We start from the raw sequence: 15,507 nt of genomic DNA, 5'->3' as shown, positions 1-15,507 counted from the left end.
GTGATTGTTCCAAAAAAGGAAGGTGCTTTTAACAAAGACATGCATTCAATTAATAAACGTAGCATAAATGCTGCACAAGCTATGATATCTCAGCCCAGTGCCTGAAAACTTAGTACAAGCAGGTTCAAAGGGATTTGCTGTAGTTTTTCAGGCATTCAAAATGTTCTATTTAAGCAAAATTACTTTATTTTTTTACATCCGTCTTTAATAAAGTTCTAAGATGGCTGCCAAGCAGAAGCTTCATCTTTATCCAGCTGGATACACCTAAGCTTTCTTAGCTTGAGCAAGAAATCCTTCTCATCACGTGAGCCAAAACTGACTGAAATGTGTGCATTTGGAACCATAAATCAAAACGTCCATGTACAGATGTTCTCAGTCTGGAGGCATAATTGCAAAGGAGCTTGATTCCAGGAGGTGCTTTCAGTTATACCTGAAAATGTTCAGAGATGCTTTACATCTCCATACTGTAAAATCGTAAAATCTGGATGAGTGACTTGTTCATTACAGTATTCTAATATGTTTCAGATACAGTAATTTAGTACAATGCCAGTAGGTAGAACAGCATTCTCTAATGAAAAGATTTGGGGTGAAGAAGTCGTATGAAAAGAGTTTGTGTTTTAAAACACGGAAAATTCTCTTTAACTCTTTACAGCACCTGCTGGGAGCAGCCAGAACTTTCTTGAGGAAGTCATATTAGTGATGCTACCAATATTCCAAAAGGGAAAGTTAGATTCAGATGAGCTGGATTTCCAGCAGCTGGAAGAGATGAAAGTATGTTCTGAGCTTATGCCTCCTCCATTTCCAGGTTGCTACGAACCCCAGAAAACAGAGAGAGGGAGATATTCTCATGATTTTATACTACATTACAGTTTTATTTCAGTGATACTTGTCTACATTTAGGTTTTGGAAGGTAAGAGCTCATCTGCCATTTTTACCATGTGGAGCTTTGTACTTTGACAGCTGCCAGGAGCTTGCTCCAAGGGATTTTGTCTCACTGTTCAAGGATGGCACATTTCATCTTAAAATATGAGTTCTGTCCCACAGGAACATGGTGTGATTTTAGGGATGACTGGAAGGTGAGGCTGATTCTTTAGACTTGAAGAAAAAGGCAGAACTGAGGTGGGTCTCACAAAATAAGTGTGAATGGCAGACTATGACAAAATGTAATGGTGTGGTGGTAGCTTTGCCTGATTTCTCTAAGTTGCTATAAATAAAGAGAGTAATTCTGTCATTATTTGATTTCTATATTTGAATAAAGTGTCTCATGACAGTCTTTTTCAAGAAGACTATGTGACACGAGAGATACTGGCACTCACTAGCAACCAGAATAAAAGGATCCTTATTTTTACCCTCATATATTTACATAGAAATTTGAGGGGATATTAGTCCAGACTTTGAAAAGAAATAATTTTTTATCTTTCCTTTACTGAAGTCAATGAGTAATGAAATTGAAGCCTTGTCCTGTGGTAATGAAGAATTGCTGAACTGAAAGTGGGGAATGAAATTGGCCCTTTATGAAAAAAAAAAAAGAAATTCTGTTCAAGAATAAACAACAGAAGAAACTGTATTGTGGTATAGTTTACCAGTTACTCATGATTCAGAAATAGAAGAAATACTATAGTCAAAGGTTGTGACACGTAAGAGACTTAAGTGAAGATTTTGGTTTAGAAGTTACAAGTTTCTTGATACGTGTTTCATGATATTACCTCACTTAGCATTTTCTAAAGTAATACAGACCTGTGAAATTAATATTTCTAAGTTTGGATACGGGACTTTTATACACTTGAATTATCCTCCTGGCCTGGGATGGGTGAATTCATTACTTGCTTTGTGCAGGTGAGGGGATTGCCCAGAAAACTGCAGTGTGCAAACTATGCGTAGTTTCTGCAGAGCTGCATGCACCCTGAGTTGTAACAGTCAACATCTTTAACTTCATGAAGCACAGCTCTTTTTTGCCATCCTGCCCTTAGCAAGTGAATTTCAAAAACCCTGTTAGCCAGAGCTGAGGTAGCAGGGCAAAGGGACTCACTGGGTTCCAATTCCTCAATGAGATTTCATAGGGGAACACAGGGACTCTGTACCACCATATAAGCTTCCAGTAGGAGAAATAAAAAAACAAATTGATGGGCTGCTCACTCTGACTACTGCTACATTGCCAGCCAGGAGAACTGGCGAGAAAAAACTTTAGAAAAGCCAGTTATTTTTGGGAGTCTTGGCAACTGTGTGCTGCTCATGACATTAAAATGTCTTGATATCCTCTCATACCATGTAAAACCTGGAAATTCTGGGGCACAGGTGATTTTCATGCATGTGCTAGTATGGGGGGCAGTGAAATGTGACCTGGTCCTCATTTAAATCATGGGCTACTAATGAAATGTTTCAGCAATGAAAGTGCTAATGGAAGTTCAAATGGTACTTACAGCTCTGTCTTGAAAAAATGAAACCCAATCTTTCATGCTTTTCACATCTCCATTGAATTGAAAGACTTTTCTCATTTTAATCATGAAATAGCTTAGTTATATTTTATACTTCCGAGTTCAAAGGATCAGTGGGCATGAGAAAACAGAAGAGCACCAGTCCTGTTTGCTTGCCTTCTTTGGTTAGAATAGATAACTTTCAAATAGCCATGAACAGAAAGCTCCTCGAAGTGAAGGAATGACTCTCAGAACTCTCCACAATTTTCTGTACAGCATGTGAGCCTCCAAAGTTAAGCTGTTTTCTGTTACATGGTCTGAGTGGACCAAAGCTGTAAATTGGAACATATATACAACATTGATGGAAAGCTAGACCACTTCAGGAGTAATATAATCTAAAGCAATTTGAACTTCAAAAATAGAAATGCGGCCACATTAATTTATTAATTACATCTGTAGTCACAAAATGCAAGTCAGTGCTCAGATGACACAGAGAAAAAGGAACTACATCCAACTCCACAATTATCCCTACAAAGCTATTTTTGTTTTGCTTTCATTTTGCAAGTTTGAATCTGATATCTCTAAGATGGTCAGATTTCCTACTGGTATTTAAATGCAAAGTAAAAATGAGCTGTTTTATTTAGAGGATATATACACCTGATCACTTTTCATGATTTCTGTTTTTCCTTTGATTCTTTCTGCATTGTGTTTTCTTCTCCTTTTTTTTTCTATAGCCACTAGCTTGGGAAGATTCTAGCTGAGTAATTATTAGATTGTGTTCCTGTCTTGCTTGGTTTGAACATAAATTCCTTAGCAATTCAGGGACTGAACTAGCTACTGACTTTAAATTTTTCCCGAAGAAACTTGCTAGCCTTCAATCTTGTGCAGTCTCCCTCTCAGAGGGCTGATCTGCCATCCTTGTATAAACTGAACCAAAAACAAGCCAAAAAGAAAAAGAAAAAAGATACAGTCACTGAAAAGGTCAGAAAGAAACCCAGTCAATCAACCTACATCTGGAGTCTCAAATCCAAGCTGACGTGTCTAACAGCCTAGCACGTGACATGGTACAGCTTCTATCCTGGCTTAGCTCTTATGATGGGATTCTAAGAAACACTTTATGTTTTCAAAGTGCATTTCTCAAAGCAAACCGTTGTCATGTTGAGACACAAGACAAAGCTCCCTAATAGACAATGTTTTGATTCTGCAATGCCTTGTGTCAGCTTGTGCCACTGAAAGTTAAAAGCAAACTCTGCCTCTTTTCTCAGAGTCATCTATGGCACTCTCTAAACACACAGAACTTATAGCAAAACGTGGTATCACAGGGGTGTAATAGGCTCCACAGGGCAGTTTGCTGATATGCTGATACCTATGGTTCTTCATCTGGTTCAAGAAATGCAACTCTAATTTCTGAAGGTTTGGAGAGCATTGCTAGTCTTAATAAAAAGATTGCTTAAGGCATCCTGTTATTTTGAACAGCCATTACAGGAATGTAAATTAGTAGTGGTGAAAATGATGGAGAGAGACATTTGCAAGAAAAAAAAACATAAATCAGATGCTTGATACTCTTTGCTTGCCAGTGATTGTTGTATGCACATTCCATATTATTTTGATAATCTTCCCTCAGTGACTGGAGTGAAACCAGTAAGTTAGGTAGTTTGAATGCAATGCTTTGATTAAAAAAGAAAAAACAAAGAAAAAAAAAAGATAAAAAGAGTTAAAATCCAGCATGAACATGCATTCTAAATATAATCTAAATAAAGAAAGTTTGGAACCTAAGATTTTCTTTTGTGTTATGTGTATGCTGTTGAAAATATATATCTGTGTGTATTGTACAAGCGTGAGAACCAGGAAATGCACATGACCGAAGTGACAAACTGTGTAATACAGCAAGGTACAAAATGTAAATGGCACAAAATATACAAAATGTAGATGGCACAAAAGAGTGTATGGCACAAATCCACGTATATGAATGCAAAAGGTTTTCCAGAATGCTAAGCATGCTAGCTTGCATTTCTGCCACTTCTTTAGAGCACATCTTCATTATTACGACAGAGCTGTGAGAAGCTGAGAGCTGATACGGTGCTGGCATTGTTACTGTGCTCGTAAGGGGGAGGCTTTTCTTGTAATTCAGCCCAAAGTCTTGCAGAGTTTAATTACAGGTAGTTTTAACATTTTGTGAAACATGACTGGACTTGTGTACATTGACTTCAGTACAGAAATTTTCACTTAAAATGAAATTTCATACACAGGACGAAAAGGCAAAAATTGTTACTGCAGGGAGACATGCAGCAGCTCTTTAGGCAGCTCTAACACTGACTTCAGGAAGTCAGTGTAAAATCCCCTCTAAGTGCTGCTGAGGGTGAAAGCAGGTGTTGTGCTGACCACCTCCAGATGGTTAGTTTCTACCAGAGAGGTCTGCTGTGTAGCTCTGTTCCCCTGCCACAAGCGCCCTCAGCTTTCTAGTGCGATGTGAAACTTGCAGGTACATTCAGAACAATGTTTCGTTGACTAATTTAACTGTCATTAGCAGTTGTAAAATAACTGGAGGATGAAATGGGCTTAATTCCTCAATTCATCCATAAACCTTTATTTCTGAGGAATGCCACTGTGGCGTTCAAGGCCAAAGGTAGCACACTGCCACCACCTGAGGCATCTGCGTGCTCTGTGACTCACATTTGGGAGAAAAGAACCGTGGGTGATTTTTTTTAAATCAAGCAACTTCTTCCAGTGTCTGAACCTAAAGCTGTGGCATGTGCTGAATTACCGGGTGGATCTGCAATTGTTTCTTTTGGAAGAAAATGGAGAAAAGCTAGTGGTGCAGCTTACAATCAAGCTGATACTTATAAAAGAGGATAAGGAATGCGTTACCTAGGTTCTAGACATTACAATACTTGAATACTTAAATAATGGAATAAAGGAGTCAGCAATAAATGCTTCATTTAAATTCCTAATCTGCTGTTTTGCTGAGTAAAGTCTACACTGTGTGTTTTGGAAGGAGGGGCTTGAAGTGCCCTCATGAGCACTGAGACATTGCAGCAGAGCGCTCCACTGATTGGGCAGTGGCTGAACTTGGCTCCCTGCTTTTCTCTCTGCTCTGTGGTGTGATGAGGGGGTCATGTGCCGCAGTCAGGAGTGGCAGCTTGGGTTTTAAAAGGTAAACAAACCTGGAACTCATAGAATCACAGAATCATAGAATATCCTGAGTTGAAATGGACCCACAAGGATCATGGAGTTGCTATCCTGGCTCCACACAGTACCACCCAAAATCCAAACCCTGTATGTGAGAGAGCTGTCCAAACTCTCCCTGAGCTCCTCCATTTTCATAGCATTCCTTTGGACACTCTACAGCTCGATGTCCTTCCTACACTGTGGCACCCAACCCGCACGCAGTGCTGGAGGTGAGGCTGCACAGCACATTGCAGAGGGGGCAGCCACTGCCCCCGCCCTGCTGGCAGTGCTGGGCCTGGTGCACCCCAGGTATGGTTGGCCTTTGGGGCTGCTGGGGCACGCTGCTGCCTCAGAAACAATAAGATTTGGTTCATGATTATAAATGTGGTTTCACTCACTGCCTGTAATAAGGCCATTATGCAAACATAAGAAGGAAAATATATGGCCTGAGGTTGGTTGTGACCCATCCTTGGTTTGCTGTATCTGCTAAGAATTTCAATTCCAGCGGTAGGACGTTTCCTTACAATTGGGGCACATACCCAGTGCTGTTTTCAGTGACCAGCTCACAGATGGGAAAGAAAAATTCCAAAGAATTTGGCAATCACATTGGAGAATCTATTTCCAAAGTAAAAATGGCAGTTCTGAGATTTGAAAATTAATGTATCTGTTTCTTCTAAGTATACTGCAACTTATATTCTAAGGACTGTCTCAAGTTTGACTGAAACTAGTTTGACCAGTTAAATGGGCATTAAAGTAAAAAAAGGTTTTAAAAGTAGGAAATATTAAAAAGATATAATGTAAATGTAGAGCCTCATAAATGTCTCCAGTACATTAAGTTTAGTAAAAGACTGCATGTTCCTTTTTGAGGATAAAGCTAGAGAAATATAGATAATAGATGTTATACTTGAAAAAACTCATTTTCCCACCATACAGTCCTTCCAGGATGGATGTATTTGCACTTCCATTCTTCATCAAGATTGCAGAGCAGAGGAGAAGGATATTTTCATTGCTTACTAGCATCTGACTGTTGCAAGTTTGGAATAGCTCTTCCAGAAGCTCTCAAAATTGCTCAAGGGTCTGCAAGCCTTAGCAATATATTTGTGATTGAAGATTAGTGACAGAGACAGAGTTGGAGGGACAAAATCTGAGTAAAATGTAAATTAGAAGAAAATTGTTTTGTTACCTAGGATTTTGTCACCTTGTATGTTTTTGTAGTTAGGTGTGGTGGTGATGTCTAAAGTATTTGAAGGAGACAAAAAGTGGCTCACCATAATTGGAATGATATGTAAGGAATCTTGCCTCTCTGCTGTGAGTACTCTTGGGAACTGAACAGTTAGAAAGATATAGGTAATGAGCACCTTTGAAATTTGCATAATTTCCTATTTAGGAACTTAATTCTAGGATGCAGATTAGAAAGCTTTGGCTAATGTAAAATGGTTTCTTTTTTAATGCTTTCTGGGGAGTCACACACAAAGAAACCAAGGTGATGTTACAACTCAGAATGAATAATAAGGCAGCACAGACTTATGGTTTGGCTTATTCTGTCAGGTTAGTTTTGAAGACCGCAAACTACTTCTACAGAAGGTTTTTTTTGTAAAATTAATCCCAGTCTCTGCAAAACAGGTGTTTACCACAGAGTTCCTCTTTCCAACCATGTGCCTAACAATATTGTGATTAGGATCTCGATCTGGGGCAGGCTGACTTTTGGCTGCATATTTGTATCTGCATGTACATGTCCATATGCTGTTTTTATTGCTTGACAGAAAGAGTATATGCAGGTAATCTGAATAGAAGAGAAATGCCTTGAAGATGAGGTAGGACTCCAGCCTGTATGAAGGCTGGTATACTGAATGGGTGAGAGGAGAGAAATTAAAGTGGATGGAAGCATTTTTAATTTCAGCAGTCAGAATATTGAACAAACTGAATGCAAGGCTGTGAAACACATACATCACCCTTTACTTTACACTTCCTCTGTGCTGGTCAGTTTTTAACATAACTTCTATTTTTGTACAAATGGTGCAAAACAGCCTTAGAAGAGCTGCCAGAGATGAAACCAGAGACACTGGCAATTCTGCCTATGCTACTGGGCAAGGAAGTGTTGTGTTGGCTCACTGAAAAAAAAGAGATGTGGCAAAACCACTGTGGTTCTGATTTGAAATCTGCAATAGACAAGCATCAAATAATGCTAACTCTAAAATTGCTCAGGTAGGGACAGTGGCCTAAGGTGAATTGGTGTAATGCTATTTCTATCTATGTTAGCTGGTTTGATGGAAAATACAATCTCTGTCTGCAAAGCACAGCCTCGCCTGGGGTGGGTAGGAATTTGCACACAGCAGAGCATCATTTCCATGCTGCTTGTGGAACAGAGAAGGCACAGCACACTGGTCCAAGTTCTGCTCATGTGTTTTAGATGGCTTTACACCCAAAGAAGCTAAGGGTGTAACAGCCTAAAGAAATGAAGTGTACTTGCTGCATTCAGGAAGCTGCTCCTACAGAACAGCTCTGCAGCATGTCCTCATACAGTGCACAGTTCAACACTGCACAAGAGTGTCTTTAGTAGAGGATAACATGCATAAAGATTACTTAATACAGCTCCTTGATGTGTGTATTTCTGCAGAAGCTCCTAAAACTAAAGTAGTGCTGGTGTCTGATCAGGCAGATTCAGTGGTGGACCTTCCGTGGCTCTGTGCTCCTGGTCTCAGCTGAACAGTCCTCCAAGAGAGGAGGACAATGTCTGAAGATTTTGATAGCTGCTATCAAAGCAACCCAAAAAATCTTCACTGCTTCTTGATCAAATAATGGACACCTTTTATTTGTACTTAGGAATTTTGCCTAGCTAACTCACAAAGATGAATTATGCATGTGAGGTACTTGTGGTTTCAGGTTGATGCTAATATGAGTCGATTATTTCAGCAAAGAATTTGCCTCTGATGAACCTGCTGATAGGTTCCTTACCGATGAATTAATACATATCTCAGAGTTTAAGTGAGTATTTCACTTGGATCTTAGTCATTCTCAGGTATGAATTTTTAATTTCCTTTCAAAATAATTATCATGTGTTCATTAACTTTTATGATAACTCATTATACTTCTCGAATGAACCAGTTACTCATGTATGAATTGTTAGATAGCCAGACACAATTTCATGTCTGCCTGCAGTGTGTTTAAATTATTATAGCCCTCATAATGGCAATCTATTATAAATTGTCATCATTTACATGTGTTAATGACAAAGGGCTTACATGAAAAAAGTACAGTGTCATTCCTATTTTTTCATGGTATGTGTCCCCAGGACTTTTAAAATAACCTGAAAAATAAAAGTTCCTCTTTAAATAAAGAAAAAAAAAAAAAAGAAATTAATCAAATTAAACCCTTAGACTGGCAGTACTACTTCTTAGAGGTCTTCTACTAGCTTTTCTTTTTATTGTCCAAAGATAATTGGACAATAATAAAACTAGCATTGGCCAACAATAAACACAATAAACACACTGAATTGTTAAGTTTTAAGGGTTCAGCTTGAAACAACCACAGGACATTCAAAGACCACAGGACATGTTTTATTGTGTGCATCTAATGAACCAACATCTTGTTATGTTCAGATACATGCAGCTGCCATCACAAAGCTGTAGGTGAGGCATTGCATCAGCTGCCCAGGCCCTGGAGTTGCCAGCTATATAACCGTTAAGACACGTGAGAGATGGTCAGGGTCCTGCTTCCCACTGCCTCCCTTGCACCAGCACCACAACCTGCCTGACCATGAGAGATTGTTCCTATCCCTTTTCTAGAACATAGAGGAGAGGAGAGGAGAGGAGAGGAGAGGAGAGGAGAGGAGAGGAGAGGAGAGGAGAGGAGAGGAGAGGAGAGGAGAGGAAAAAGTCACTGCTACTGAAGTGTGATGAAGCTTGAACCTGACTGAGACCTAGCATTTCTGCTCTGTTAATTCCATGTAATAGCAGAGGAAAAGAAAGATATGTGAGGATAACTGAGAGCCAACAGAGAAGCAGGCATTTGTGGCTAAAAGTCAGAGCTATTACCAAATTCTATAGAGGTTGCTATAGACATCTTCTAAAATTAACTTGGTAGACTGTTGGGGTTGGTGAGATAGGAGCATTTGTGTACGTGTAAGGGGAAGCATGAAATTCTACTTCATATCTTAAGAAGTAGTAAGTTCTTCTTTTTCTTTTAAAAAGTTTCAGAAAATCTTTTGAAAATTATGTTTGGAAATCCCTTTTCTTTCCCCTAAGTTCCTATGTACATGCTTGTATGAAACATTTCCACTCATTTTTCAAAACAGAGATGTAAAGATAATTCAATGAAGTGTAGAGATGCAAAGCTTTCTTCAAGATTCTTTTTTTTATTATTTATTTTGAGCAATTGGGGCTGAGGCAGCTTCTGGGATCTGCATTTCCTTGATTTGCAGTGTTGTTAACCTGCTTTGGGAGGAATGTGCATTTTACTGCTCCTGTATGCAGGTGATGTGAGATAACTTATCTCTGGGAATTGGATTGCTCCAGGGCTATTTTGGACCAACCCATCACAAGGGCCTGCATTGCCTTTTGGGCAGCAAGATTTCAGAAGGTACCTATTTCCTTCCTCAACTCTGTGTTTTTGGAGGTGGACTAAGCTCCTCACGCTCCACATGAAGATTAAGAGAAGCTTTAGGAATTTAGCTTTGGCAATCAGATGATGGTAATTTAAAGGTGTTCATCTGTAATTTTCATCCTTTTGTGATGCACTGTTTTCTGTACTGAGTGTGGGAATAACAGGAATTCCTCGCTTGTCCATTCTTCTGAGAGCCAGACCCTTTCATAGGACGTGAAAGTGTTTGCTAAATGAAATTTGTAGAAAGTTATAGACACTTAAGAAAGCTAATTGTCCAGACAAACCATTACTGACAGAAGAGAGAGAGGAAAAGGGGTAATTATAGGAACTTGAAGAGCAGTTGAAATGCAGAACTTGGAAATAATATTTTCTTACCCAAACTGCAAGTACATGCCTCCTCTGTTCCAGGGACCGACTGCTCCCCTATTATCTCAATCTTCAAACAGTATTCTGTGAATTCTTCTTACTGCTATATAATGGTCTTATGGACATTAAGTTTTTTTTTTACTTTTTTATTCCAGGAAATCCTGATTATCATGAACATTCCATTTTCAGAGTACTTAACATGCTCTAGGTGAGCTGTAGATATGGTATTTTGTAATGCAAATACTGCCAGATTATTTCTTCTCTACAATGAGAGAGATACCTGTGCCAACTCTCCACTCTCTTCTTGCTTTCTAGAGGAGAATGGAAACTTCAGGATAAGTAAAATGACCAGCAGCTGTTAGGAACTTGAGAAATCTTGTTCCTCTTTAGACATCCTCTGTAGTGCTCACTGGGTCTGTTTCTTCCTCTTTAAGAACACTGCAGATAAAGCGTACTAAGCACACTGACAAGTAGATGAAGTCTTTTATGACTTTGGAGTAGTATTTAACTTTGATTTTCAGAAACACTGATTGCCAACTGGTTCATCACAGATTCCTGAACAAAACTGATATGTTGCTGCTTCCTATATCAAAGCTTCTAGATTGTCTCTATACATTTTTCCGTCAAACAGTGAAGAGACACAGCTGCCAAACCCTGTTCTATTTTGCAGGAATGGTGCTCGGCACCAGCATTTTTGAGAACCCTCCTTTTGAATATACTTATTATAAAGTGCTTAGCTGGTAGCTTCTGGAGCTAAGAACCACTGCGGGACAGTGGTAGTGCAAAGGCATACTTGGCTATAGCTTATAAAAGTAAGTAGTTGTAGACAAATTTTCTTCAAGGCCTGTCATTCACATTTATTTAACTATTGTCATTGTCCTTTTTGATAGATTTTATCTCTTTGGCAGGGGAAGCAAAGAAGTCATCACTCTTGCAAGTGTTAGTGTATAGGTAGTAATGAAGTGTAGACTTAACACCGTATGCATAGAGGCCTTAGTGATTTAATGCAGTTTGCCATTTCACTTGTGAGACATTTCACTGAGATATTTTCTCAAGGAGTTTTATTTGAATAAATGTCACTGTGGCAGTTTTCTTTCTCCCTTCCTCCTTTTCTCTTTCTCTCTGCTTGTTTTACTTTGAATGCCTGTTTTCATAAACCCACCACTGCTTAGACAACAAAGTGACCTGATTGACAGCAAAGCAACTTGAACGACTTGGATGAAGAGACTAAAACCAGTGTTGTACACTTAAAACAGGACAATAATTCCTTGTGAATGTTTTCAAGAGGGATGTTGGCATCCAGCCTTCATATGGCATCAGGCAGTATTATCCCTGCTGTGCCTTGGTCTATGTGCTAGGTGTCTTCCAGGTACAGCTTTCTAAGGTCTGCTTTCTACCTGATGCTCCAAGAGGCTGCTCTGGACAATGCAGAGCTATCCTTCAGGCTGGGATAAAGTGGAACAGGGACCAGAGCAGCATCTGCCTGTGACAGTGGGACTCTGACTGGAGAACATGATGTAGAGCTTCTTTATGCCACTGCGTTTGCATGTTGGCCCGGTATAGTTGTGACGAAGGCTTTTAAACAGGGAGGAGATTCAGAATTTGGTGTCACAAGAACTGAATCTGTTCTTCTATGAAGTCCATTATGTTCTGTTATGGCAGTCCATTTGTAACTGTAAATATTTACTAATAGAGCATAATGATAGTCTCCATCTTCTCCACTCTCTCGAGCCAGCTGGCTGTGATGCAAATTGAGACTCAGCAATTTCACATCTTACCTCCAAGCAAAGGCAGTGCATGTTTCTGATCATAGGATGGGAGCACTTTTCTCATATGAATGCTTCTCTGCTTATTAAATGTCCTTTGGCATATGCATTCTCTAGCTAGCTTTATCTGCAGTTGGAAGCTTTTTTTTCCTTTTTTTTTTTTTTTTTTTCCAGGAAAAAGTAAATCTTTGAGAGTTCCTGTACACAGAATAGCAAAATCTGGAAAAATATAGATGTAGCAAGTAATATTAGGCTTTGCTGGGAAACACATACAGGCTTAGTTAGAGATTGCAAATTCAGATACACACATGAATTCAGTATAAATTTCTGATCCTGCTGCCTTGAAAAAAGTCCTTTCAAATATTTTGGCTTTAACTATACATAAACAGTAAGCTGGAATAATATTTTTGGAGTATCAAGTAGAAAACAACTAACATCCATATTCTTCCCCTGAATAGCTAAAGACCTGGTATTTCTGCCTTGAAGGTAGAGATTAGATAGCTCAACTGCAGCTCTGTGGAAGTTAATCCTTTTAGTGGCATTACCCATAAAACCTCAGACAATAAAGTAGTGTTTTAGCAATATTAGATTACCACTTTACAGGGCTGTGTGCTAACCCTTAAACAATACTGGCAAATTCTTCTTCTTGAGAAAGGTCCCTGCTGGAAGACTATTGAGAAGCAGCTGGTTCTCATTGATATTTATAATAATTTACTATATAGCGTATTATGAGCTCTTATCTGTATTCACAATTTTGGAAAGTGTGAGAAAAAATAAGGCCTACAAGACTGTCTACTTTTTAAAAACAGAAATTGAGAATGATTCATCTCCACTTGGAGAAGCTCTTACATGTTTGTTTAGCACTATTATGAAAAAAATTCCTTTTCAATTGTTTTCAAATAGCATAAAGCAAGGAAATTATGGTTTTGTTAACCTTTTGCTGAGGATGAACAACACCTTTGTTTTAGTATATAAACACTACTTTTCAGGCAATCCTAGGGATTTTCAAGTCCATGAGGGAAGCAATGTATCTGAAAGCATTTCCTGCTTTAATAGATTCAATTTGCTTCCAGAAACTGTGGAAGATTTTAAATATTCTTAGTGAAGACTCCCACACATAGGGTATATAAACACCAATATAGTTACACGTGCTCAACAATTGTAACCATATCAGCTCTACTAAGCAGCTGAACTGTGCACCTGATCACTTTTGATGCTTGAAAACATGGGTGAAAGCATGCGCCTCTCTTTTTCCTCTCTACCTTTTATTGTGTGATATCATGCAGTACGCACCATTCAGAAGCACTTGTGTTACTTCAGCTGCCTTGCTGAGGGGCAGATATCTTGCTGTAGTTTGTGCTCAGCATTTCTGATCTGTATCGATTCCACTGTGCGTGACCATGAGGCGTGATGCGGCTGAGGTCCTCGGTGTGTGTGATGCCCTTTTCTTGACAGTCTTGGAGCAGGACTGTCCATAAGGGATGTGGCAGTAGTCCTGGGGCTGCAGTGCTGTGGGGCTGAGCGGGGTGGCAGCCTGGTGGCAGTGGTGGTCATCACGCTGGGTGTGCTTGGCTGCTAGCAGGCAATCCAGTGGTTGTAGTCCCTGTTTCAGGAGACTGAATTGTTTTTCCTGTAAGTCAGTTGATCTGCTTTTGATTCCCTTGGTGATAAACACTTTGAGTAACCACCTCTTTCTTTTTTCTGTTACAGAGCTCCAACATGGGAGGCAAACTGAGCAAGAAGAAGAAGGGGTACAGTGTCAATGATGAAAAAGCTAAAGATAAAGACAAGAAGGCTGAAGGAGCAGCAGCTGAGGAAGAGGAGACTCCAAAGGAGGCTGAGGATGCCCAGCAAACCACAGAGACCACAGAAGTGAAGGAGAACAACAAAGAGGAGAAGGTTGAGAAAGATGCTCAGGTCGCTGCCAATAAGACAGAAGAAAAAGAAGGGGAGAAAGAGAAAACAGTGACCCAAGAAGAAACCCAGAAAGCAGAACCAGAGAAGTCAGAGGCTGTTGTTGATGCAAAAGTAGAGCCACAGAAGAACAACGAACAGGCACCCAAGCAAGAGGAGCCAGCTGCAGCCTCTGCTCCTGCTGCCAGTAGTGAAGCACCCAAAACTTCTGAGCCTAGCAGTGATGCAAAAGCTTCCCAGCCTTCAGAAGCCACAGCTCCCAGCAAAGCAGATGACAAGAGCAAAGAGGAAGGGGAAGCCAAAAAGACTGAGGCTCCCGCAACGCCTGCAGCCCAAGAAACTAAAAGCGAAGTGGCCCCAGCTTCAGACTCAAAACCTAGCAGCAGCGAGGCTGCACCTTCTTCCAAGGAGACCGTAGCAGCCACAGCAGCACCTAGTTCCACTGCCAAGGCCTCGGACCCATCAGCCCCACCAGAGGAAGCGAAACCTTCTGAAGCCCCAGCGACTAATTCGGATCAAACCATAGCAGTGCAAGATTAAATTGGACAGCCTGTTGAAACAACCACTTAAAACAACCTGTGTCTTTTTTTTATTTTTTCAGCTATACTAACTCGTTTCAGATCTGAAATAACAAAAATTATTGCCCAGAAAGAGAAGGAAAAAAAGGAAAAAAAATGAAAAGGATGTCCCATCAAGTTGGGAGGGAGGGAGGGGGGAGAATCCAAATAGTATTTTTGTGGGGAAATATCTAATATACTTTCTGCCAACTTGACACAAGTCCTGGATTAAAAAAAAATAAAAAAAATGGATGTCTGAAAGTACAGCACATCTTTTGTATCTGAACTGCTGTAAATGCACTCCACCAATGTATCAAAATCTTCTTTTTGTTCTGTAATGGGGTTTGGGAGTGATGCGTTTGATTCTGCCCACTGGGTTTGTGCCAAGGCAATCAGATCTTTATGAAAGCAGTATTTTCTGTGTTTTTTTTATTTACAGCCTTTCTTATTTTGATATTTTTTTTATGCAGTGGATGAATGCCAACTTTCAGACAAAACCCACTTAGCTGTCCACATATTTCTCAATGCCAATCCTCCAATTCTTCCTCTCCAAATATTTTTTGGGAGTAAAAAGCATTCTCATCCTACTTAGCCTTCCTAGATTTCTCATGACGAGTTAATGCATGTCCGTGGTTGGGTGCACCTGTAGTTCTGTTTATTGGTCAGTGGAAATGAAAAGTCTGCGTTCATTGCAGTTCCAGTTTCTCTTCCATTCTGTGT

The 15,507-nt window shown here is 39.7% G+C and overlaps 1 protein-coding gene across 1 annotated transcript in view; it reads left to right on the top strand.

Annotated features, from left to right (window-relative positions):
• The window catches only part of BASP1 (brain abundant membrane attached signal protein 1), a 46,372-nt gene extending 31,488 nt beyond the window's left edge, over positions 1-14,884 (top strand). The window contains exon 2 of the mRNA XM_042870199.1: positions 14,027-14,884. Coding sequence (XP_042726133.1) covers positions 14,036-14,770 — 735 coding nt within the window. The 5' untranslated portion in view covers positions 14,027-14,035 and the 3' untranslated portion in view covers positions 14,771-14,884. The remainder of the gene's footprint in view (positions 1-14,026) is intronic.
• Positions 14,885-15,507: the final 623 nt, after the last annotated feature.

This window comes from Lagopus leucura, unplaced genomic scaffold (assembly GCF_019238085.1).
Source record: "Lagopus leucura isolate 7727_CA_CO unplaced genomic scaffold, USGS_WTPT01 Super-Scaffold_100002, whole genome shotgun sequence".
Taxonomy (NCBI): domain Eukaryota; kingdom Metazoa; phylum Chordata; class Aves; order Galliformes; family Phasianidae; genus Lagopus; species Lagopus leucura.
The sequence above is the reverse complement of the archived record's forward strand: the minus strand, read 5'-3'. Positions and strand labels throughout refer to the sequence as shown.